Source organism: Thunnus maccoyii, chromosome 20, assembly GCF_910596095.1.
Source record: "Thunnus maccoyii chromosome 20, fThuMac1.1, whole genome shotgun sequence".
NCBI classification, from domain to species: Eukaryota; Metazoa; Chordata; class Actinopteri; order Scombriformes; family Scombridae; genus Thunnus; species Thunnus maccoyii.
In genome coordinates this window covers 2,736,068-2,762,254 of record NC_056552.1, presented here as the reverse complement: position 1 = coordinate 2,762,254, position 26,187 = coordinate 2,736,068, and the positions used below count along the sequence as shown (strand labels likewise).

Below are 26,187 nucleotides of genomic sequence, written 5' to 3'. Positions count from 1 at the left end.
TATCCTAATGGAAGACAAATATTATACTAAATGTTATATACCTTACACATTCGTAATAATACCCAAAACTGAACTGAAAATCCAAAAGTCTCACAGACCTGGGATTAAATTATTTCAGTTTTCTGAAGCTTAAATCGTTACTGTGTCATGTTTTGAATGAGACAAAGTGATGAAATGTTCATCAACCCTACAAAACCAAACATATTGACGATTTAGTGAAGCTGAAAGGAAAATTAATAACAAATTAAAGCTGCAAGCAGCGATGATCGGGCCCTCGGGCATGTAGATGTCTTCAGACTCGGGCTGTTTTCAGACAGTGTAAGAAAGAGATAAACATCACTTCCTTCGTCCACTATTTTGCCTGCTGCTGGGGCTGCTTCCTTGAAATTTCGTAGGAGGCGCTATGCAGCCGGTTTGCATCACTGACTGAATATTGTCATGTAGACGTGTTCAGGCCGGGACTGTTATCAAATGTGAAGTTTCAGGCAGATCCGACCATGCACACTAAAGTTATAGCAATTTCCTCTGTAATGGCGAAACATCAAAACTCAACGCCACACCATGGCCACCATCTTGACGAGCCTTTTCTGAAGCATAACGGCAGCTTAAGGCGCCCGAGTGACACTGACCGAGCTTTCTTCCGTAAACCACATTTCCCGTCCCCACCCATCAGATGGGGATAAGGCACACTGCTCTTTGCATCTTTGCTGAAAGCGGCTGTGTCAAGGACTGAACCACAGGCTTGGACTCAAATGCAGACAGACTCAGTTGGCAAGTTCAAAAATCAGTCCTTTAATCACAGCTGGGTCAGTTCACAGGTGATCAGTCAGCAAAACAAGATTATCTAAATTAGTAGGCTAAAGGCAAGGTTGAAGGCAAAAACAGGTCAGGAAACTAGAAGGCTCACAAGGAAAAAAGGCTGGAACACCGTCACACAGGAAACAAGACGAACTGGCACAGAAGGAAGGGAACACTGAGACTGTATACTCTGGGGGAGGGGAGACAACGAGACACAGGTGCAACACATCAGGGCAGGGCAGGTAATCACACAAGAGGGAGATACACAAGGGCAGGAAGTGAAGGACCTGAAACAAGACAAGAGGTGAGTATCAAAATAAAACAGGAAGTACAAGACAAAGAACACTGGGAGAAACAAAAAGATAACTCTGCTATCCAGCCGTGGCATGACAAGCTGTAGAAATCTTGATTCGTTTCTCAGTAATATGCTTAATCTTTGATATTCTTTGTGTGCAAATAGGAATGTTGGCCTGATGATGGCACTAGAGGAAACTTCAGGAGGTCACGAAAAATTAGATTCATCCTCTTGGGACCATAAAAAGCCACATAATGTTGAATGGAATCAAGTCAATAGATGCAGAGATGTTTTGTTTTGGACAAATCATTAAAAGCTTCTTGTTGTTTATGCATTTTAAAAAAAAAAGTAGCTTTCAACCCCTTTACCTAAACTATTCTACTCATCATCTTGGATATTGCGTAAGAGTTAACGTCCCAAACTGAATTAAAATGATAGAAAAACAGACTTTCTAAAGTTTGTAATCCAGTGAAGGTTGAATATGAAGCGCGGCTCTGCAGAGTCCCTGCAGCAACGCTAATTATCCAACACCCACGAATCGTCTTTCAGATGAACAAAAAAAAGGTAAAAATCAAAAGCTGGGAAACACACACACACACACACACACACACACACACACACACACATACACATATATGTACACTAATTGCCATTCATATTGGTGTGTTTTTCTTTGAAAAGGCCCTGGAGAGCGAAGCTTTGTGTAGATTAGAAACATCAAAGAGATTTCATAACAGTGAAATGCATCAGAGAATATCCTGTGAAAAAGAGTGTAAAACAGCAGCGTGGAAAGTTGAAATCCTGCTCAGCGTGTGTCTGTGTGTGTGAGGTCGAGTGTTTGTGGGTGGTTGCATATATGTGTGTGTGTGTGTCCTTGGAGCAAAAATATGTGTTTACCTCAGCAGAATCACTTCATAAGGGCTTTGTATTTATATCACAGCATGTGACTGCACTGTGGATAATTATAAATGTGTGTGTGTGTGTGTGTGTTGTCATCGTTGTGCTTTGATCACAGGAATTTAAAATAAAATGTCAATCCACAATATGCTTTTTAGTAAAGAAAATATAAACAAGGAACTGATTTAAAATGACTTGCAGAGCTAATAATTAAACTAATTGGGGATTACTTATTACAGTATGTTCCAAGCAAATCATAAGAACATTCATGTACACTCAGAGGTTTTGTACTGTATTACATCTTATCTTTAATGTCAGTCTGTGCTTTTGCTTCTAGATTCTGTCATCAAACAACAAAACATATAAACAACATAACAGATTCGTCCAAAATATGTACATTATTAAAAACAAAAAAATCATGCAACTAAGACAAATAAGACAAACTCTATGCTGAGAATTTTGTTGTCGCTGTTTCATTAAGGAATCAATAATAAATTCACAGTTTTGTACAAACTCAGAAGACAAATGTCACACTGGTTGGATGATGTTAAAGTAATCTTGTGATATTTATATTGTAATATCACTTGTTGCTTGGTAACTAGTTTATTACCACTTCATACATATTACCAGATAAACATAAAAAACGAAAAACATTTCAGTGGTTAAATGTCACAAAGTATTGCACTTCAGTACAATTATGAAGTGAAGGAAATAGTTACTTTTAGTTACTTTTCAGATCAAGATTTTACAAATAAAACAGATGATACACATTATACTTGTAATTAATTTAGATCAGTGTCCAAAAAAAGCCTCATTAAATCCCCCTTGAGTCCACGTTGTAAAATAATAAAACAATAAATTCTAAGAGGAGTGAATACTTTTTACACTAAATATAACCTTGAGTGGGACAGTACTTATACTTATGTACCTTTACTCAACGTGGCTATAATCCATATTGTTATAATAAAACTGTCCGATCTGTCAGTGTGTAATGTGTTGGTTGTGGCTCCTCTCGGCTTTACGGAGCTTTATAGTGAGTTTCAGCTCATTGTTTATCTGTCCGGCTGCTACTTTACGGTTCTGGTTCACTCTCAGCGCTCTCATAGCATCGTTTTCTGAGAAAAAGCTCTAAAAAGCCGCTGTACACTACCTGCTCAGCACCAAACAGCAAACAGACACAGTTAGCTGTAGACTAGCTGGTGAACATAGTGGAGCATTTAGCAGCTAAAGAGCCAGATATTTCCCTCAGGAGTTGGTGGAGAACAAAAACAGAGCTAAAAGAGAGTGAATATTGGACTTACATTCACCAGATGGACAGAAACACGACTCCAAATGAATGATAATGTTGGAAATAAGCAACTGTTTGCTAACAAGTTCAACATATCAACTTAAAAGCTGACAGTATGTCAGTGTTATGTTCACTATTTGTTTCAAAACACCAGTTAATGCAGGTTTAAGTAAGATCTTTAACTTATAAAGGATTTTTATACTGTGATATTGCTGCTTTTACTTAAGTAAAAGACCTCAATACTTCTCCCACCAGTGAAGCATACAGTGCAGCATAAGAAGTGATCGTCACCGCAGCTGAATAAAGGAAAACGATCTACCCACAGAAAGTCAAAAGAAGAGTATGTTGCAGTCACCACCCACACGGTGTGATTGACAGGTGATCTCTGGGACATATATACCGCAGTCACAGCCAAGTGATGAAGGCTCGGCACCGTAACTCACAGTCTTTCAAAGTCATTTTAAATAACCACTAAAGAGAATGAAGAAGAGGAGGATGTGAAGGTGTGGAAATAAAAAAAAAGAAGAGCAGCGTCGGGGCGTGGGGGAGGTGAGAAACGGTGGCAAACATTGGCATTTCGCTCTCTTGTCCACGGGAGAGTGATTTACAGAAATACAGCCAGCATAGCCTTTTAGATGACAGGAGAGGGGAAAAAAGAAACCTGACATTTGAGGAAAAGGAAAGAAGTAGGGAGGACAGGAATAATGCATGAGCAGCGGCGCTGTGAGCGAAGTAGAGATTTATCCACCATGTTTGACCTCCGCAGGGAGGAGAGCAAGACATAAAGACAGAAGCTGGACTTGAAACCAAACCAGCATGGAGGAGAGTGCTGTCAGACTTCATTAGATCATTCTTGAGGATTTTTAACTCTATCAGGTAGTCTCTTTGAAGTTGAACTATTTTTCCAGAAACTGAATTACTTTTATATTGAATTATTCTGCACCTCACCATTTACATACGATGTCAACTATGAGTGCCAATGCAGGAAGTAGTGCGCACTACATGTATAAATGTGGGAGTAAGAGTAACACGTCTGACTTTCATTCCCTCCTGTCACAGACCTGCATTTAATGCGCTGATACTGCAGAATTTTTTTAACTTTTGCTTTGACTGTTTCTGCGATTCAGGGTCACAGTCAAAGTGGACATGCTGTTCCTCTAAATACATTTTTTCTACCTAAAGAGAGTCTATTGTCATCCAGCTTCAAAGAGTCAAGCAAAGGGTCAAACCTCAATAAGCTCCCAGCTCTGTCAGAAAATAGAACAGGACATCCTGAACATTGAATATCAGGAAAAAGAGAAGAAAGCAGAGAGAGTCCCCAGCTTCAGGTTCCTGGGAGTCATCATCACAGAGGACCTCTCCTGGGCTGACAACACCTCAGCAGTGGTGTGTAAGGCACAACAGTGCTTGTATTTTCAGAGGCTAAGGAGAGCCAACTTCCCCCAAAAGCTGCTTGTCAACTGTACAGATGCACCACAGAGAGCATCCTAACAAACTACATGACAGCCTGGTACAGCAGCTGCACCAAAGCTGACAAAAAAGCCCTCCAGCATGTTGCGAAAACAGCACAGGACATTGTTGGAATTGAGCTGCCATCACTGGAACATCTTCACAGCGCTCGCTGTGTGAGGAGGGAAGAACATCATAAAAGACATTACACACCCTGGACGCCATCTGTTTCGGCTCCTCCCATCAGGCAGGCGCTACAGATCAATCCGTACACGCACAAACAGACTGAAAAACAGCTTCTTCCCAAAAGCTGTGGCACTATTATGGAGGTGGGAAGGGGCATATCTGCATTTGATTGACAGCAGCTGGGGAGGCGTGTTGGTGTCTGTGTTTGATTGGCAGCAGCTGGGGAGGCGTGTTGGTGTCTGTGTTTGATTGACAGCAGCTGGGTAGGCGTGTTGGTGTCTGTGTTTGATTGACAGCAGCTGAGGAGACGTGTTGGTGTCTGTGTTTGATTGACAGCAGCTGGGGAGGTGTGTTGGTGTCTGTGTTTGAATAACAGCAGCTGGAGGGGCATGTCGGTCTCTGTGTTTGATTGACAGCAGCTGGGGAGGTGTGTTGGTCTCTGTGTTTGATTGACAGCAGCTGGGGAGGCGTGTTGGTGTCTGTGTTTGATTAACAGCAGCTGGGAGGCGTGTTGGTCTCTGTGTATGATTGACAGCAGCTGGAGGGGCATGTCGGTCTCTGTGTTTGATTGACAGCAGCTGGGGAGGTGTGTTGGTCTCTGTGTTTGATTAACAGCAGCTGGAGGGGCATGTCGGTCTCTGTGTTTGATTGACAGCAGCTGGGGAGGTGTGTTGGTCTCTGTGTTTGATTAACAGCAGCTGGAGGGGCATGTCGGTCTCTGTGTTTGATTGACAGCTGCTGGGGAGGTGTGTTGGTGTCTGTGTTTGATTAACAGCAGCTGGGAGACGTGTTGGTGTCTGTGTTTAATTGACAGCAGTTTTGGGGGGCGTGTCGGTGTCTGTGTTCGATTAACAGCAGCTGGGGAGGGGTGGCGGTGTCTGTGTTTGATTAACAGCAGCTTGGGAGGGGTGGCGGTGTCTGTGTTTGATTGACAGCAGCTGGGGAGGCGTGTCGGTCTCTGTGTTTGATTGACAGCAGCTGGGAGACGTGTCGGTCTCTGTGTTTGATTGACAGCAGCTGGGGAGGCGTGTCGGTGTCTGCGTTTGATTAACAGCAGCTGGGGAGGCATGTCAGGGTCTATGTTTGATTGACAGCAGCTGGCAGGCTACCAGTATTACACCATTCAGAACGTAGAAGGTAAACCATCATGAAATCAAAGAGTTTAAAATATAAATTTCTCCCTTTTTCGTCTCAGATGTTTTCTCAAAGGAGAACACAGGACAGATAGAGACAGATAGATAAAGCAGAGCAGATATGTTGCCGTAGTAGAGAAGAAAAAAGGAAATTTAATTTCAGTTGGTCTTTAATCATCTGATGACCTCAGACATTTTAATAAAAGATGGTTAAATAGAATGAGAAAATTTAATCCCTTGAAACAGAAAGAACAGGCAGGTTGGTGGGTGTGCTGTTCAGATTGTGTAACATGCTGATGCTATAAACACCAAACTCACCAGATTCTCTGAGCGTATCTCATATTTTTGTTGTCTCCTCTTCCTCTCATTATGGGCTCCTTTCACAGCCCACAGAGCAACATGGCCACTATAAGTCAGCAAAACGAGCTGCAGTTAGAAACTCACCTGGGACTGCCTGGCATTTTGGAAAATCTATTTCTACTATTAATAATCTAATAATTGTCAGGAATAATAGGTGCTGTGTTCACAGAGATGTGGAGCGTGGCCTCGTTGGTGCAGAACAAACTGTCTTCATTATTTCCTCTCAGGGGGGAAGTTTAGTTGTTCAAGCGCAGTAAAAAAAAAAAAGTGTCATCAACAAAAACATGGCTGAGCTGTTTCTTTTTTATTCCATACATTCTTCTTCCATGTCAACACTTGGCACCTAAATTACCCACAATGCAACTGGACCCCTGACAGTTCAGACAGCTAATGTAGCCTGGAGCTGCTAGCCTCCAGCAGAGATGAGCAGCGGGCTACAGAGGTTTCACACAGCTTCCTTCCCTCCACAACACACCTTTAAAAATAGATTCAGGTGTGTACCATTTAAAAGTCTCCTACGCTCCAAATAATACTTTTATTATAAATAAATGCTTTTATTAGCTGTCTAATTGATATTTGGAAGAGCATTTTTTTAAATTGTCACCAACAATAATCATAAATCACTGACAAAAACAGTCTTGGAGAAACCAGAGTAAGTACTAATTAAATGGTCCATCTTGCCGTCTTTTTCAGCAAACTTAACCATCTGTTCACCAGAATATTTTAGGTTTGTTTTTTTAGCCATTTCATGGAAGATTAGCTCTATTAAATCATCATAATTTGTACAGTGCAAAAGAAAATAGGACTTACTTTCCACTCCTCCCAAATGACACAATTGGTTTTCCAAAACCAATTTGGAAACCAACCATCAAATGTGCAACTAAAGACCTAAATAAATGAAAATACAAAGAAATAAATGAGATAAAACACACGATTCATGGCCAAACATGTCCTGAACTTTGGCTTTGATGAGATATTTTCAAACCGTTTTACTTCAAACTTCAATAAAATTGTACTTTTAATAAAGTTAAAATTAAAACACATACGATTCCTCTACATTTGCAACATAAACACCACTTCACAAATTATAGTTGCTGTGTGATTTACTCCACATAAACACCTTGTCATCATGGCCGGATTAACCTCCTATTGGGCCCCTGCTGACCCCCTTTATACATGGTAATACTCTGGAGCTGAAATGATTAGTTGATTGACAAAATTAGCAATGATTTTGATAATTGATTAATTGTTTAAGTAATTTTTTGTTTTGGTACCAGATTCTCTAATGGGAATATTTGGTAATTTCCCAGTTTTCCATGATGGGAAATTAAATATCTTTGGGTTGTTGCCTGTTGGTCAAACAAAACAAATGTTTTATATTATATTTTAATGTGTAACATGTTAATTTGGGCTTCAGGAAATAATGACTACTGAAGAGAATAACTGTCAGATTTACACATAATAAAATTGAATGAATTGTTGGTTGCAATTGCACAATTGTTGGTTAGAATAATACGTCCTTGCCCTCAGTTTCATTGAGTTCAATATAAACTAAAGCAATTCATGTCTTAAAACTAGATTTTGACACAGAACAACAAGATGGAGCTCTGATGATCTTTATATTGTTCTTCAGTGGTGCAAATTTCTAACAAATTTGCTGTTTATCAGATTGTGTAGACCCATGGAGTAAATCTGGGTCTTTTGGGGCCCCGGGGCAGTTGCCAGCTCTGCCCGGTTGGTAATCCACCCCTGCTTCTTATTTATACCCTTTAATTAGACAAATCTACAGTCGGATCCTTTCACATTTTCTTTGTACCATATTTGTGTGACATTAAGGAATCCACCAAACATGAGTCAGGCTTTAAAATCATAATTTCATTGTATTTCTACAACAGTCATCTAATCTCTGCTGCTTGTATCTGTGGGTGCTGTAAACAGACACCATTAAAGCATCTTAAAGACTGTAAAAGTCCCATTTCTACCCTCCAGGCTGCCGATGACCCACTGCCTCCGCTGCATTTTACTGTCAGTCTGAAGCCTCATTACAGATCCAGAGGGACCCACAAAAAGGATTGTCACTGCTGGGTAGAGCAGTTTCAGTCTTAATGCATGATATCTCCTTACTTCTCCTCCTTACTTTGGTGGCCATGGTTCAACAGTTCAAATGAGACCGAAGAAAAGGAAGCCGAACTTCAAACTGTGGAGTTAATTTATCTGTGTGTGTTAATGAAGAACACCCCCACTATCACCCACAGAAAGAAAAACGAGGGGTTGAGATCATCTAAAGGACAGCAGTGAGCTGAGAATAGCTCTGATTATTAAACAAGCGCTCCCTCTTTCCTTCTTTCCTTTTTTCTTTCCTTCTCCGCCTCCTTTCTTCCTGCCTCTCCATCATTCTCAGCCTGCTCAACGCCTCCTCTTTTTTCTTAGTTTGCTTTTTCTTGTTGAATTTCTCTCATCTTTAACCTCTGTTTATGTCTATAGACAGTCTAAATATAGTAAAGAAAGAAGGTGGCTATTAAACACTGTATAATCATAATGTTGATATAAGCAGATATAAGGATATTTTTAAGGGTTTGTTCATTTTCAGCATTTGTCAGCAATTGTAACTTCTCCCATGAAGACATATTTTATATTACTACAACTGTGTTTTACTATATTATCATTCATTATCTGTTTATACAGCAGCTAACACTTATAGTTGTTGAAAAATACAATCAATCAATAAACACTCATATCTGCTAATAACTACATTATAGTGAGTTAAAAACCATTTATTAAATGTTTGTATACTGTTTATTGATGCTAAGTAAGGCGACTAAATGAAAGTGTTACCACTCTGACCTGTTACAGTGCTACAGTTAGCATGCTAACATGGACGTTCACTGTTTGTAATATGCAAGTTAGCATGTTGGCGTTTTAGCATGCTAACATTACCACTGAAATATTTTGGATGCTATCACGTCGGATCAAAGAATTAGGAAAGAATATGTCTGACCAATCATTCACTTCCAACTTTTTAGTTGTTATTCATAATCGTTGCTATAGAAACACAGGAGTTTTATAGCAGATTTATAGGTTTATGTTACAACCAAAACTTTTAATTATTCAACTTTGTGTCTGGACTGGAGCACACTGACTGATTTGCAGCCTTTATTAGTGTAAACAGATCAAAAAGATGTTTTGGTGGATGTCTCCAAGTACTACAATACCCACAATCCTCAGAGGTGCAAATCAGACCTGTAGTAATGTCGCTATGGTTACTAAATTCATCCAAAACTGAACCAGAATCTGAACTGAATGCTATCACATTTCAAGTGTAATCTTTCGCTTCAGGTGACCATTAGCGATGCACGCACTAGAAATGGAAGCTCTGTGATCGGATATCTCTGACTGAAATGCACCTTGGGAGTCGTGGTTGACCTCTTGCTTGCAGGTGTCATGTCTGCAGGCTTTTTTAGCAAAGAAACTGATGTTTTCCAACACAGTTGTAGCACTGTAGTCTTCCTCAGTCTCATCTTTACTGCTTCCCCTGTATATTAACTTCTTCACAGATGGTATTTTTCTGCAGCAGGAGAGCAGAGCTGACAGATTAAATACACAGGAGGACTAGTACAATGACACAGATAACACATTTACTTGAATTATTTTTGTTTTTCTGATCACTGCAAGCGAAGATGCAGCAACAGCATGCAATTATCCGAGATCCTACTGTGTGCTGCTACTGGAGCTCGATAAACACACTGCTCTGTGCTCTATCTAGCCGTTGCATCATTAGGAGAACATTAGCAGAGCAAATTGCAGCAGGCATGTTAGCCTTGTATTATTGTATGACCCCGGCTGGCTGTTTACAGCTCTGTACAGTGTACAACAAGAAACAGACAGCGTGTTTATCTTAACGACGCTAATTAAGACATTCTGTCAGAGATTACGGAGCGTGTTCGCATTAACTGTCAGCTAAAATTAATCAGACCGTGGTTGATCACACTGTTTATTAGCCTTCTCTAATGTGAAAGTGACCCGTTTTTTATTGTATTGATTTTTTTTTTAACGTGTTTTTTTGGACGCATGGATGGATTCTCATAAACCAATTTGTTTAACGAGTTTATGAGGAATTAAGGCGTTTTTTTTTTTTTGTTTGCTTTGTTTTGTTTGTTTATTTTTCTTCATGAAGGGTGAAGGCTGCGGTTTTTCTCAGAAGGAACGAAGCACAAACACTTAACCGATGCAGTGAGGATTAATGGATTAAATACACACAGACATGCATGAGTGTGGAGCCTGTTCAACCACCGTCCCACCCGATCAATAAACATCAACGAGAGAGGCAGAAAAGCAAATAAGGCTATTTTGTGTGTGTGTGTTTCTATGGTAACTAGGATGCTCTTTATCAAAATGACACACACACACACACACACATTTACAGTCAGGCATGAATGCACTCACAGAGCGATTATGCAACGTGGATACACACAAGCTGTACTGGTGAAAAAAATATTCTAGGTGGACTTATGCCAGTTTTCAGTCAGTTCCAGTAACCATCCCAGTATAATTTAACACAAACTGCAGGAAACCAGTGTTCTGTGAAACTGTCAGTAATTATTAAATGCCAATATTAAAAAGTTCACACAAAAACATAAACAGCATATTGCACAAACACAAGCTTTCCATTTGCATTTGAAACTGAACTCGTAAACAATTTATTTATTTTTACACATAACATCTGTTGGAAAGGCTGTTGACTGTTACACCAGTGACCCCTTGTGGCCGAGGTGCGCAGCTGCACCGTTAGTAGTAAATAGGCAAAGCAAGAGGCACACAGAATAAAATACAAATACATCAAATTATATAGATTTACTTGATGTTTCTAGGAAATCTTACACTGTTTAAAGGATGAATAATAAAGAAATGAATGTCAAGAGGCTGAACTCAAACCCTTGATGGGAAGAGAAGCGTACAGTATTTCATGATCAAGCTAAAATGTTGCTAACTGTTAATGTGCTCCAGAGCTGCGACGATTAATTGATTAATCAATTAGTCGATCGAAAAAAATATAATTTGCAACAATTTTGATTTTTTTTAAGCAAAAATTCCAAAAAAAATGTTGGTTTCTGTTTCTAAAATGCGCTCCTTTCATGTGTCTAATATGAGAGTCAATGAAATATCTTTGGGTAGCAGTGTGTGTGTGTGTGTGTGTGTGTGTGTGCATGTGACACATGAATAGCACAGCCAGAGCATTCAGGTGATCGTGATGTTCCTCAGGAAGGTCTTGATCCTCTATATAGTAGAGAATCGCCTCTCTGATTCTGCTGTCATCATGGCTGTAGTGATGAAAAGACTGAAGGTTGTTCTCCATGAACAACCGGAACAGAGTCTGCGCATCACTGCGAGCCTTGAACTGGTCGTTCTCATGGATCGGGAATAGTTCTGTTGGTGAAGGTCTCCGCTGTGGTTTCCAGCACTGAATCCGGGAACTTTACTGGGTGTTCTGGGAACAAGTCTCCTCGCAACAGAGCGGCACTGATGAGGTGCTCAGTGAAAGAGAACAGCTCCATGTCGTGACTCAAAACAGTATCACACACCTATGAAATGATACATAATTAAAAAGAAAAACAGGGCAGAACATCAAATTTTCACATCTTTCAGTCTAAATAATGTCACCAGCATCCTCTGACAAGATGAACATGTTATTTTGTAACAAGCAAGGACAGCTTTCTGATTAATATCAGGAATGTGTCTTTGCCTTCCTCAGCAGCTGTGTGGTGAAAGGAACCTGTCACATGTCAGAATGAAAGAAAAAGTACAGCTCTTTTATTATTACGCTGGAAGTGAAGAAGGCAGACAGTGACACATAGCAGAGGTGTGTAGTTTAACACATCTTGAGTGTCTCGTAAACAGAACTATGTTACAGCTTACCTCTGTAGCCAACCGCTGTTGTTCCTCTTGTCCTGGCGTCCTCTGTCTCTCTATAGGCTGCTGCTACAGATCCACTGAATGTTTCTTTACTCCTGTAACAGTCCACATGTATCTGACCCCATCATTTTAAAAAGTAAGCATGGGAATCTGGTATTTACATCCAGCTAGCCGAGCCTCGCATGAACATTTGACCTTTTCCGCTAGCCTGTTGTCAGATGTTGATGTCAGATATATCTGGGCCAAGCTCTTTGACTTGTAGTTTCTTCACCAAAGTTCTCCACTTATATGGCTTTTGGAGAAGAGATCTTATTGGATTTGCTGGCGGCTGAAACCATCACGTGTTCCTTAACTTGTGAGGCGGCTGGATTCTGAACCACCGACGGTTCAGTTTTATGCAGTGAAGCACTGACCTGGCTTGAAACCACACTTTTCTTTATCATTTTCACCACTGCAGATGTCGTATTTCCTTGTTCTTTGCATCAGGTCTGTTTACATGTTCTGCTGTAAAAACAGTTTCATTCTCTTGCTGCAGTGCATCTTGTTTTATTGAGCTTTAAACCTCAGTTGTAGTGAAGTTATTGCAGTAGTGGTTAGCCCTGTATGTCTCCCCACAATAAGAATGTGGTGGGTTTGAATCTACTGACAGGGACGTACTGAGTGGGTTTTAAATTGTCTGGACTGTGACCTGATGTCCGAGGGATAATCTGGAGCCTGAGGCTACACCAGTTGGGACCATTGACAAAGTTTCAGGCACTAAAAGTAAAGTAAAGGTGCTTTAAAAAAATAATGCCATGAATATGTTTTATTTATCAATTTCACACAAAGTCGAGTGAACAGCGGAAAACTAAATGAAATCAATATTTGCTGTGAGCAGATTTGCTTTTAAAACAGCAGACGCCCAGACTGACTCCATGATGTTGAGACCATCTCGTTGCTGAAGATGGTTCTTTATGACTCTGGCTGGACGTTTGGGCTCGTTGTCATGCTGCAGAACACATTTGAGACCAATCAGCTGCCTCCCTGACGGTGTTGCATAATGAATCTAAACATCCGAAGTGCCTAAAACTTTTGCAGAACATTGTATATACAGTATTCAAGAACAGTTTCTTGTTTCTTCATCTTCTGGTCCTTTTAGCCATTCATATGTTTGCCTTCATTTCAAAAATGTCTATATGTTGCATATATTGCCAATACTGTGCTGTGATGGCCAATCACATACATGCATGCCCACGTTTCTGGTGCAGCCTTTACAAAATGTTGCTTTTACAGCTTTTTCTGGTGGCCCCAAGTGGCAGAACTGGGCTTCCATAGTTTCATAGTTCAGTCTACAACAATTGTTCACAACCTTTTTCTCTTGTGGACCCTTAAAATGAAGCAGTGTGACCCTTCAAGACAAGTATTGTGAGTAGTTCAACCCAAAATCGATGGTTTTTCTTCTGTGACTTTTTCATTTAAAAGGATTTTTAGAGCCTTAAACAAAGAATAAAGTGAACAAATTTAGGAAAAAACCAAGATAATTTTGTGTAACAGAAATATCTTATTGCTCCTTTAATCATCTGTGGATCCCTCAATTGTTTTTTGACTGTACACTGGTACATAACATGCTGAAAATATAGTATGAACCTTTAAAAACAAGTGCAGAATGAGTTTGTGAGGACGTCTGGTTCATAATTATATCATGTGACATGCTCCCTAACACACACACACACACACTGATATCCATGGACTCTGTGTCTGTAGGAGGCAAATGAACTGTCGATGCTTTCTGAGTACATTACACTGAGAGGGATGTTTGGGGCTTTGAGAGGCTTGTTGGAGAAGGCAGTAGGTGTCTTGTGACCTAATTAGGTCAGGCTCGTTTTGTGTCTGCAATCACAGCCATGAATGAAAACATGCTGGAGTGGGTCGATGGCATTTTTTCCACCCTCGTCTCATTTTTGTGCCTGTCTAATTTGCAGCAGCGGACTCTACCACACGAAAATGGGACCAATGAGATCAGTGAATAAATTGCCAAATTGCAGCTTGTAGAGCTTCACGGGCGGCTGCTCGGCCCGTTGTATTCACCTCTAGTTTTTCTCTCTCCGAGGACCTTTGACACACAAATTAAATGATTAAAGCTCATCAAGCCATATGTGATGGATGCCTCTGTTGTGTACTTGTGTTTGCTTACAGTCTGTCTCCTTTTAATTGTCTCTGCAGCTGGCTACCTGGGACTCAGTTCACGGACTGAACGGCAGTCTGAAGGAGAGCCGTATAGAGAACGGCATGCAGGGAGTGACGGTCAAAGTGGTCACTTTACTGGTAGGTGACGTCATATTTAATCATTCACAATCCATCTTCTTCCTCTGTGCCTCCGTTGTTGTCCAAAAACTATTAAAAACACATCAATGAGCCACACAACTGCACCGGCTGACATGTTCCATCATCACCATGAACACACACACTGTAGTTTATTCTGACTCAATCCCACACACACACACCGTCCTGCTGCCAGAACAACACGATGTCATCCTAAATACCGACACTTTGTCATGCCGCTCTGGCGTCTCATGTAAACACACAAGGCACCCTTTGGCGTCTATATAGTGACACACCGGGCTTTCAGCTAAATCCAGTGTAAACCCATCCGCAGCAATATTACACGCTCAGAGCAACTGGTGTGGTCTGGTTTAGGGTTAGACACAAAAATCACTTGATTAGGTTTAGGGAAAGATCATGGTTTGAGTTAAAATGATCACTTGAAACCACAGACTGTAAAAAAAATATGGACAAAGCCACCGTGACGTCACCCATTGGTTTCGTCGCCATCTTGGCAGTGTCTGACTCCGCCTAATTCCCAACTAATCCAAAATGGGTAAAGAGGTGGAGCCATGGATGTGTAATAAGAGCTGGATAGGGCGCCGCCCAGTGGCCACTCACGGTATTGCAGCGAAAAATCCTCCATTGACCACCATTGTAAAAGAGACGTCTGTAAAACTGTTGACTGGACACCTCGAACTGCAAACAACGTCAATTATGACTCTTTCTATTATGAACTTTCGATCCATGGAGGTTTTATGTTTGTAAAACTTTCCTTGAGCCAGGAAAAGCGATTTAAAAATCTGTGACGTCATCACAATGTAAAGTCTATGGGCCGAGCGGGAACTCGTGGGCGGGGCCAGCGGGGGAAACACTACTGCGCATATTCAGTGGGCCGCACAACGCGGAAGCAAACCTGAAGCTTTTTTTGGCGTATACGCCAGGCGAGCGATTCCTATAGGACTGAATGGGCGCCATTTTTATAATACATCCATGGGTGGAGCTGAGATGGGCTGAATGAAGCCTGGTGGCTGGAACAAGCTACCTAGCTGCTAGCAACCTGTTGTCCTTTACTATGCAACTTTATGGCTTAATAAAATTTAACAGATATAAAAAAAAATCACCCCTCATAGAGCTGTCATGAAAGGAGAAATTAGCTATAGAGACAAAAAGACGTTTTTTGTAAAAGTTGGGTGTTTTAACATGGACGTCTATGGGGATTGGAGCCTCAAGTGGCCATTTGAGGAACTGCAGTTTTTTGCACTTCCGCATTGGCTTCATTTTTCAGCCCCGGAGGTCGCTTGAAACGTAGTCATGGCAACAGTAAACATCACGACAAAAAACTGTCCTGAGTCGCGGTTGGATGCGGGAGGCAAACAGTGGTCTCTTGCAGTTGCACCATCTGCCCAACCCGCCTCCTCCCCAGAAGGAAAATGTCACCTTATAAAGACGTCATCCGTGTCATGGCGTCTAATAATGATGCAGATGGGTTTACATTGGGGTTAGTTGAAAGCCTGCTGCCTTGTGCGTCGGTATTGGATGCCGGGTGTTGTGATAAAGCATCGGTATTTGTTGATGCCCCGGGAATAAGAACGGGCTGGCCAAAAATACTCACCAGAGCACCAAATGTGGATTCATCCACTGCTGAAAATAGTCCCCAACAAATGCTGTATTTCCTCCTGTTTGTTTGTTAAAAACTACAGCTGTGACCAGGAAATTACTGAACCTTGAATACAGGTGTGCAAACATCACTTTCTCTGTACAAAAGTAAAAAAAAATGAACATCCTGGAATTTATTGGTGATACATTTATTTAATGATAAATGCCTTATGTATTCATTTGAATACATTTATTACTGCATGAATAACTGGCAATGTGCATTCTCAACCTCTGCTGTGGAAATATTATAATATGAATACCTCATGAAGCACTTTATTTATGCATATTTTATATTTCACATACTGTACATCCTCATATATTCTCATTGGAGACTTTACTTTTGATTTTTTTCTGTTGGATAGATTTTTTGAGGACGTCTTGCTCTAAATTTGTGTCCTCTCTTTTCAAACGCCCCCTTATTTCCCCTCAAACACTGATCTCACTTTCTTTGTTTTTTCAGTTCTTTTTGAAGCAGCAGTTATTTGGAGAAGCCTTGTCTCTCTTACCCCCCTCCCACCTCTCTCTCTCTCTGCAGGAGGACCCCTTTGTCATGGTGGCAGAGAACATCCTGGGGCAGCCGAAGAGATATAAAGGCTTCTCCATCGATGTCCTGGACGCCCTCGCCAAAATCCTGGGCTTTAAATACGAGATCTACCAGGTGGGACTGACTGACATTCACAGGTTTAGTTCAGATGTAACTAAATGTCACAGATACACAATTCAGAGGACTGAATCACATTTTCTCACCTCGATGACGATTCTTTGTGTATTTAATCCTTAATGATGCTTTTACTCTACATTTTACCACGTCTGTGCAATCTGAGTTAGTCAAATAAAGTGGATATCTTCCACAGTTACAGTCTTTTTAGCATAAAATCCCCTTGTTGTGTCATGACGGACATATTTTTCCTGTTTAGCTGCAGTTGGTTAGTGATAAAAGGAACCTACACAGGTACGGCGGTGTGTAGCTGCGGCTTGCTGTACTAATACCTGTTGTGTCAGTGTTGGTGTCTGGAAGTGTTGTAGCTGCAGGGGATGAACCGCAGGGTGAAGGTATTAGTCTCGCTTGGTTAGATCGGCATCTTCGCCATGCCGTGCCCGACGCAGGAGGAAGCTCTGGCAGAACCCGCTGTTGTTGTGGGATCAGAGGCGGAAAGACGCTCGGCTGTTTATATCGCTTAAACTAATCACACTGAGCGGAGGCGCCGCTTTAACCGAGGTGCTGGATCGATGCCCTCTCCAAAAAAAAAAAAAAAAACTTTGCGATGAGAGAGTGAGAGGACTCACACTGAGCTGTACAGTCGCTCTTTATTGACTGCAGGAGATTTCTGTGGATTATTGAAGCAGGTTTGGTGTTGTGCTCATCGATGGCTGTTTTCCCATTTGGGGAAACAACTGAGCCAATTAGAGTTTCATGGATGGGATTAAGAATGAATATGTCATCTTCTTGTGCCAGAGCCAGAAAAATAATGTAAGAAATGTCAGAATGTTAGCTGTAGAGGTTGTTGGAAGTCAACTTGTATAAATAAAAACTATTAAATCTGCATATTTTTTATTTTTTTAACATGAGAAACACGAGAAGTTAAGTGCTTCTAGCAGTCGCTACTGATTGGTTAGAAACAACAAAATAAGCCCTCTATGATGTCACACTGTCATTTAGATCTACTTCGTGTTGAAGTTGAGCCTCTGAAATCTGAACTTTTTGGCTGTTTTTTGGCCAAACTGCACAAACTCACTGAACTCCTCTGTTTCCCTCCAGGTGGCCGACAGTAAATATGGATCTCAGCTTCCCAACGGCTCCTGGAACGGCATGATTGGTGATCTCATCAACAAGGTAATACTAGAATTTACTGTTAGTTCACATAAACTTCTAGCAGATACTCAACATCCAGAGCCAGAAACACCTGACTGGCTCAGATATATTCACTCTGGTCAAATTTTGTCCCTGCTGGCCACCGTACACTCTCATAAATCAGAACATAAATACTTATTATTGACTGTCTGCCTCTTTGTTTCCTCACCTCCTCGTCCTCCAGAGAGCTGACCTGGCGGTGTCGGCCATCACCATCACACCGGAGCGCGAGAACGTGGTGGACTTCAGCAAGCGTTACCTCGACTACAGCGTCGGCATCCTGCTGAGAAAACCCGAAGAAAAGATCAACATCTTCTCTCTCTTCGCGCCCTTCGACCTCGCCGTCTGGGCCTGCATCGCCGCGGCCATCCCCGTGGTGGGCGTGCTCATCTTCCTGCTCAACAGGCTGCAGGCGCTGCGCTCCTCCTCTACCCAGAATGCACCGCCGGGCCAGCCCTCCAACGGCGTGGGTTCAGGCAGTCTGCACAGCGCCATCTGGATCGTTTATGGAGCGTTCGTACAGCAAGGTGAGAGAAAAGACGGGAATGAGAGAAACCTACTAGGGATGCACGCTATTGGATTTTTTGCCGATATCCGATATGCTGATATTTCCAACTCATTGTGGCCGATTGCCGATACCGATATATGTACATATTTTTTTCCAGCTGGCTGAGGAGACTATTATGCATGCAAGCATAGATTGTACTAAGTATGATCAAGAAAGACAATATATGAAGGAAGAATTTAGGAAGACTGGAGTTCAGGAGCTCAGCATTAAAACTTTAATGAACCTGCCAAGTTGGAGCAGCAGTAGAGTTTTCATTGAGTTTATTAGACAGACAGGATTAATGTGTAGGATTTAATCTCTGGTCTTCTCTCTCTTGGATCCACATGGAGAGCCGGGGCTAACGTTAGCTGAGAGGCTAGCTGGCTGTGCTTCCCGCCATGCTGCAGCTAATGCTCCGCTAGCCTCTCAGCTAACGTTAGCCCCGGCTCTCCATGTGGATCCAACCAGAGCACCAAGCCCCGGTTTGTTATTCAGGTTAAAGTGGGAAGAAGCAGCAGGTCTGACGGGCAGTTTGAGTGAAGTGGAGCCTGCGGAGGAAACACCGGGACCATCAGGGTGAAACAGTCCGTGGAGGGAAGCACAGTTATGCAGAAGGCAACAAATCGGCCTCTCATAATCGGCAGAAAATGTTTATATCGGCCGATACCGATGACGTGCCGATAATATTGTGCATCCCTAATTTAGAACATAAATATTTTCACCGTAGAACTGTTCTACAGGATCTTCTGGACAGATTTCTTTGCAAAAGCACTTAAAAAATGAAACTCTCGACATAAATGAGCTTTATATATGCAGGTTTACAAGTGAGGTGCCACCAGAGTGATGTTATCTACCTCCATATACATTCGTCTGTTAGCAGAACCAGTTAGTTGTTCATCATGTGCTTCTTTCAGAGTTTTAATATTGAAACAGTTCTGTATGCTGGTGTAAATTAGTTATTTGTGGTGTGTCTGTTCTTTAGGCCCCTGTGATTTTGTTCTGTCTGAGACAAAAGTTGAGAGAAACGTGATGAAATCTTTGGTCATCAAATCCAAAACAGTGTCCTAGATCTCACTGTGAGACTCGTCCACTGAAAACCAAAGACAGAGTCAGAAATTTAAGACAATTATTCACCACATTTTTATATTGATATCATAACTCTACATTTCAACATGCATCGATCTCACAACCTGACAGCCTCAAACTGATATCTAAGACTTTATTACAGGCGTCTCATGTATATAAACCTACACAGTCGCTGTTATCACACAGTCTAAAGGCGTCTTTTGTAGGACTCAGTAGCCTTTCAGTGCCATTGCTTATATACAGTATATAAATATTAAACAGCAATAGATTACATGACTTTGTGGAACGTGAAAGCATCTCGTGTAGTTCTGAACCCATTGAGAATTCTCATGAACTCACTTGCTCAGAGTTTTTTAGCCTCTAGTTTTGGTTTTTGTGCCACATTAACTGTTTGCTTTCTCATCAGTCTCGTTTCCAGCAGCAGCTGTTTTCATCTAACGAGCTCTAATAAACTCGCTGAACTCTACCTGCCCCGCAGCAAACACACAGACAGACAGACGAAGCTCTTTTCAGACATAGAATATGTAACATTGCTGACTTCGTCTATCTATGTTAAAGCGATGGCTTGTTGTCATCAGACAGAGGAGACTTTTATGTTAATGTTGACTTCATTCAGGCATAATAGGACATTTACAGAGAGAGCTGCTTGTACCTGTGAGTTCAAAATGTTCTCAGGAGGAAGAAGACAGTTTCTTGTTCTCTCTCAGGCTGCATGACTGATGGATTTTAAAACTTATTTTGCTGTTGAAGCTTTAATGAATGAGCATCGCTCTCCGGCGCTCCTCACTGTGAATCAACTCATACATTTTCACATCATTTAACATTATGAGAGAGTGAATCAAAATATAAGCAGAGAGTGATTATTATTCTGGTTGTTTAGGGGGTTCTAATCTCTTTTGCACCGATTGCACCACAAGAAGAAAATTGTTTTTATAGATCTGATATGAGAAGAATCTCAACAACTTAAAGTTATCTCTGTCATAGTGTTTCAAATAGGATTGTGCAGAGGGCCCAGTATTTGTATTTGTATCTGTATTTGTTGAGGCAGCAAAATTATTTGTATTTATATTCGAGTAAAAGTGGAAAGAGGTTTAAAAATCCTGTTTTTTGTTTTTTATTACGCTTATAATTCTAGAAAATTAAAGATGAAAATTAAAGTGATGTCTAAATTAGGAAATGTGCGTCATGTAGCAGGTGGATGTGACTCCCCTCACTGAGACCTGCTGATAGACGTCACAGCGGAGCAGAGGAGAGACACTGAGATAGTGATGTAACTGACCTGCTCGCTAACGTAACGTATTTGTTTCAAACAGTAGTTTATTTAACTGATATTACTTTCTTTCAGCATTAGAGATGAAGACAGAGATGATACATTTATTACATCTTAGAACATGGAAGAAGACTCACAGTTCAGACTGTGTTTGTGCACGTTTGACCTTGTGCTGATGTAACCTTTACGTTCATCTGACGGCATTCAACTCAAACTTGTCGGGCCCTATCTTACGCCCGGCGCAGAGCGGCGCTAAGCGCAGCGCAAGTCTCTTTGCTATTTTAAGACCGACGCAGTTGTCATTTTCCCGTCCAGCGCCCACGTTGTTAAAATAGCAGAGACACATGGGCGTGTTGGTCTAAAAGTAAGGTGTGGTCAGGCGCATTGTTGGCACATTGCTATCTTGAGGAAGCAGAGAGTGATGGCGCTATTGACCAACAAAAACCTGGTCTAAAGTCAATGGCGCAGTGTTTCACTGTTATTTTAAGGGCACGTTATGATGCGCCTACACAACGCCCGTGCACTCTGCTTGTTACACACATGGACGCTCAGCAGCGCACAAACATGCAAAAGGTAACAAATAAAAGGATTACGATGTGAAAGATTATTATTGTGTATATTAATATATTTTAAAAAATACATGTCATGATGCTTAGTCATAATATTTATCAGAATTAACTAATCGCAGTAATTATGGATTAAATTGTTTAAGTATTTGACCAAATCGTGGCAATAAAACAATGGATCAGACACAGATCAACTTTCCTGCAGCATCAATACATGATGACATGAGGAAATAAATGAGGTGAAAACAATCTGCACAGCAGCAGGATCAGAACCTTAGAGAGATGATCAAGTCCTGATAACTGTGTTGATGATTCTTTACATGATTAAAATTAATGATTTCATTTTTGAACAATATTTAACAAATATTCTTTAACATTTCTGAGAATACAGTGATCAGGTTTATATACTTTCAGCAATTAAAACCCTGCTGATTTGACCTGTTACTCCATGACTGAACAAAACGATTTTAAAGAAACCAAAGCTGTCATTAAAAAAATAAACCTTTTCAACAAATTAATGAACAGGACCTTAAACTGGTGGTCTGGGGCTGACCACGGGAGGGTCCAGGAGCAGCAGTGTGCTCGTTATGGATCGTGCACTTTCCCTTCATGCACGAGCAGATCTGTTTCCTCTGCAGAGAAGCGCTCCTTCTCACTACTTGCCTATTTGTTAAAATAGGTCCCACCTCATAAAACTGACATCCTGAGTTTTACATTAAAGCGACTTGAGTGTATATTCATTCATACGTGTTAACAGACAACTTCTCCAACGTCTCCTGGTTCTGATGCTGAACTTGTCTCCTGCCCCCCCCCCCCCCCCCCCCCCCCTGCTGGGGAGTCACTCTGAACACAAACATCATGAAACCGTGACTCTCTTTCACATCGTCTCACAGTTCAGCCGCTCAGCTGTTTGGCTAAAAAAAAAAAACAATCACGTCTGATCACAGCGAGAGGAAGATTATCTTCCTTGTAAAGATGGATTTCAGTTTGATTTTTGGGGGGAGTTTTAATTTAGAGCAGTTACACGGATTACACAGCAAAAAAAAAAGCGGGAGGGAAAAAATATAATCCCTGGAGGATTTACAGCATCTGAAATGTTTAACAGAGAAGCAGAAACAAGGCCATCAAACTTTAAAGTGCTTAACTGCGTTAGTGGGAGGCAGATTACAGAGTACAGAGCTCCAGGAAATGTCACTGTGAGACAATGACTGTGTGTGTGTGTGTGTGTGTGTGTGTGTGTGTGTGTGTGAATGTGAGGTTCTGCATTATGTGTGTCTGTTTGTTTAACCCTGAACTTATCAGCTGTTTGTGATGACCAGACTTTCTAAATAATTCCCCTCTCTCTCTCTCTGTCTTTTAAATATCATCATGTTTTCACAAAAATCCTCCTAAATGTCTTCAAAGATCATCAACGGTTTACAAAAGGAACTTGACTCTTAACTTAACAAAACTTTTTCAAAAAATGTCCTCACTTTTTAACATACTGTATTTTCTAAAATGTCACTTTCCAGAAATGTCCTTCAACATCACTTTTCAAAAGTAACTGGCTTTTCAAAAATGTCTTCACTCTTCAGAAACGTGTCAAGGTCTAAAACTCTTAATCTGTCCTCATAAAGTCATAAATACAGGAACACACACACACACACATTGTGACACCTGCAAACATGCATGTTCACATCCACTAACCTTCATACATATGCACAAGGAGATCCACACACACACACACACACACACACACACACACACAGGAGTGGCACCCAGCTGCACCTATTATGGTCTGGCAGGTTGCCTGGGAAACCTTTTAGTTCTAACAGGTTGTGATTAGACGCAGCCTCGCTGTGATGAAGCACCGCTCTCATCTGCCGTTTGAATCAGACGGCAGGTGGCCTTCCCGGTTGCCGAGAGCAACCTGTAACTGAGATGTCACAGGTCTGATCCCCTCAACATGTGTCCATTAGCACCTGTGTGATATGAAAACCGGATGCTTTGAAAAACACTCTGAAATACGTGTGTGTGTGTGTGTGTGTGTGTGTGTGTGTGTGTGTGTGTGTGTGTGAAGGTGGGGACGGTGTGGTCGGTTCGGTGGCTCTCAGGATCGTCATGGGCAGCTGGTGGCTCTTCACGCTCATCGTGTGTTCGTCGTACACCGCCAACCTGGCTGCGTACCTCACCGTGTCACGCATGGACCACGCTATACGGTAAGGTTCTCACACACACACTCACACACACACACACACACACACACACACACACACACACACACACACATGTATTTTAGGGGTGTGAATCTTTGGGAAACTCACGATTCTCGTCTGAATGAATAGAAAAGGAGGTACTAATTTTTGTCTCTCGCTCCAGTATACCGAACCCTTCACTGGTGTCGTTAGTCCACTGAAGTACAACATGAAACATAACTGGCGGTTAAGATAAACGATTTTGATGAAGGTCACCGTCAGCAGAGAAAAGTGTGTGAGAGTACGCAGCTTTTTTCACCTCATTAATTCGGAATCATCTCACAGTCTTCTGCCTGAATGAAGAAGAACAAAATGAAAGTGTAATTTATTGACCAACATCACAGAAGTTGGTGTGTTCACTCTGCAGTAAAGAGGAGGAGGAAGAGGAGGAGGAGGAAGAGGAGGAGGAGGTTTGCTCTGCTGTGTTGTTATTAACGTCTCCAGCAGTGAAGAGCAGCTCCGGTAAAAGACGTCGTCGCTGTCCAACATGCTGAGCAGAGCAACGAGTTATTTTCTTCTCACCAGAGTTGGTTTAAGTTGTTTAACGTTAGTCAGCTGGTCTCGTTTGTTACTGCTGGAGATCGCTGCTCCGCTGCGCTAACGTTAGCCGTGATGGCGCAGAAAGTTCACGATACATTTCAGGTTCGTCTAGCAAAGGTAATCATTTAGTTATTAAATAAGAAATGTGTCCAAATGCTGCCTTATTTGAAGATGAACTACAAGATAACTTTCACTAACCAAGACCACTCCTTCTAGAATATGGATCTAATGGTTTATTGGGAGGGTGGCGGAAGAACAGGGTGAAAAGGAGGAAGGATAGTGAGAGGGATGATGGGAGAAGGAAGGATGGATGGGGGAAGGAGGAGGGTCAAGGTCATGGGATGAGGGGGTGAGGGTTGAAGGGATGGGGAGAAAGAAGAGCAGGCGGGAAAGAGGGGAAGGAAGGAAGAGTGATAGATGTAACGTCAGGGAGGTAAGTGGGAACAAGGGGGGGGGGGTCGAGACTCAGGGTGGGGGTACGAAGCCCCCCGTTCCTGTGTTCAAGCAGAGAAGAGAGAAACGTTAGCGGAGGGGTCGGGGCGGGAGGGACTTACAAGCTGAGACAAAAGGGAGAGGAGCAGATGTGGTGCGTTTAAATACGCTGTGGTGCGGAAATGGGACACGTACAAGGCGTGGTCTTTGGTTCCCGCACTTTGTTCATAAGTCTATAAACTTCATAAAGCACGTTCACGCTGTCCAGGTGCTGAACTGCCTTTTTCATGACATCAATATCACATTATTAATTAACATTTCTTTAAAAAAAACAGATACAAACAGCATCTGAATTATTGCAGTAATATTTGTTTTTCCTCCGTGTCACTCGATGACACACTTCATGCCACAAACTTCACTTCCTGTCATGAGTCATAACTCACTCAAATCACATCTCCCATTAATCAGATCAACATCTCAGGTATCAACCAATAATAAGACTCCGTCTCGGCTCTGTCGCCAGATTCTGAAGTTTTTTCAGCATCAAAAGTGTTTCTGTGCCAACAAGAACTGATTTAAGGCTACAACGAAGGAGTATTTTCAATATCAGTTTATCATAAACTAATTTTATACTTTTATAAAACATTTAAAAGCGGTGATAAATGCAGATCAGATATTCCAAGAGTCTTCAAATGTCTTGTTTTGTCTGATAAACAACATGATGAGAGGAAACATGTTGTCAGATTTTAGAATCTGAAACCAGCAAATGTTTGGCATTTTCACTTAAAAAATGATCTAACCAATTTCTGTTTACATTTCCAGAAATTTTATGAATTTTGTTCCCCAAACATCTGTGCATTTCAGAAAATGACAAACTTATAAACCAAATAAATAAATAAATAAATAAATAAATAAATAACAGGACTGTCTGAATCAGAACTAGCAGCTTTATTGACATCTGTTGAGGCAAAACGATACAGTGAGAAGAGAAATTATAATTTCTAAAATACACAAACTGTTCAACAGGAGGCATGATGAATCAGAGTAATGATATGTGACAAACACACACACAGCTGAGTCTGTTTTGGCTTTAAAGCTGCAGTTCGTCGGTGATGATCAGACTGTCAATAATCAGTGAGCAGCCTCGTCTTCATCAACTGGACCTGAAGTTCATTCAGTCTTTATGATCCGTGAGGTCGGAGTCGGTCTGAGCACTTAAAGGCAGCTGAGACGAGTCCAGCAGGGATTAACGTTTATGAGGGTTCAGCTTTTTAAAGACTTCACAGCTGTGACCCTGTGCCACAAAAAAATAAAGTGATATTTTTTAATTGATCTCTGGAGAAATCAGGTGAGTTACAATAAAAAAAAACTAAATGCAGTCCTT

The 26,187-nt window shown here is 41.4% G+C and overlaps 1 protein-coding gene and 1 long non-coding RNA gene across 9 annotated transcripts in view; one reads left to right on the top strand and one right to left on the bottom strand.

Annotated features, from left to right (window-relative positions):
• LOC121886498 (glutamate receptor ionotropic, delta-1-like) overlaps positions 1–26,187 on the top strand; it is a 313,546-nt gene that overhangs the window by 238,065 nt on the left and 49,294 nt on the right. For all 8 annotated transcript variants that reach the window (XM_042396524.1, XM_042396523.1, XM_042396531.1 and 5 more), the window contains 5 exons: positions 14,519–14,620; positions 16,812–16,934; positions 18,036–18,110; positions 18,313–18,655; positions 23,657–23,795. In XM_042396524.1, coding sequence (XP_042252458.1) covers positions 14,519–14,620; positions 16,812–16,934; positions 18,036–18,110; positions 18,313–18,655; positions 23,657–23,795 — 782 coding nt within the window. The remainder of the gene's footprint in view (positions 1–14,518; positions 14,621–16,811; positions 16,935–18,035; positions 18,111–18,312; positions 18,656–23,656; positions 23,796–26,187) is intronic.
• LOC121886499 lies at positions 11,619–14,280 on the bottom strand. The gene is made up of 2 exons (XR_006092759.1): positions 12,320–14,280; positions 11,619–11,985 (listed from the first exon to the last, which is right to left on the bottom strand). It is a non-coding gene; the product is annotated as an uncharacterized LOC121886499 (long non-coding RNA).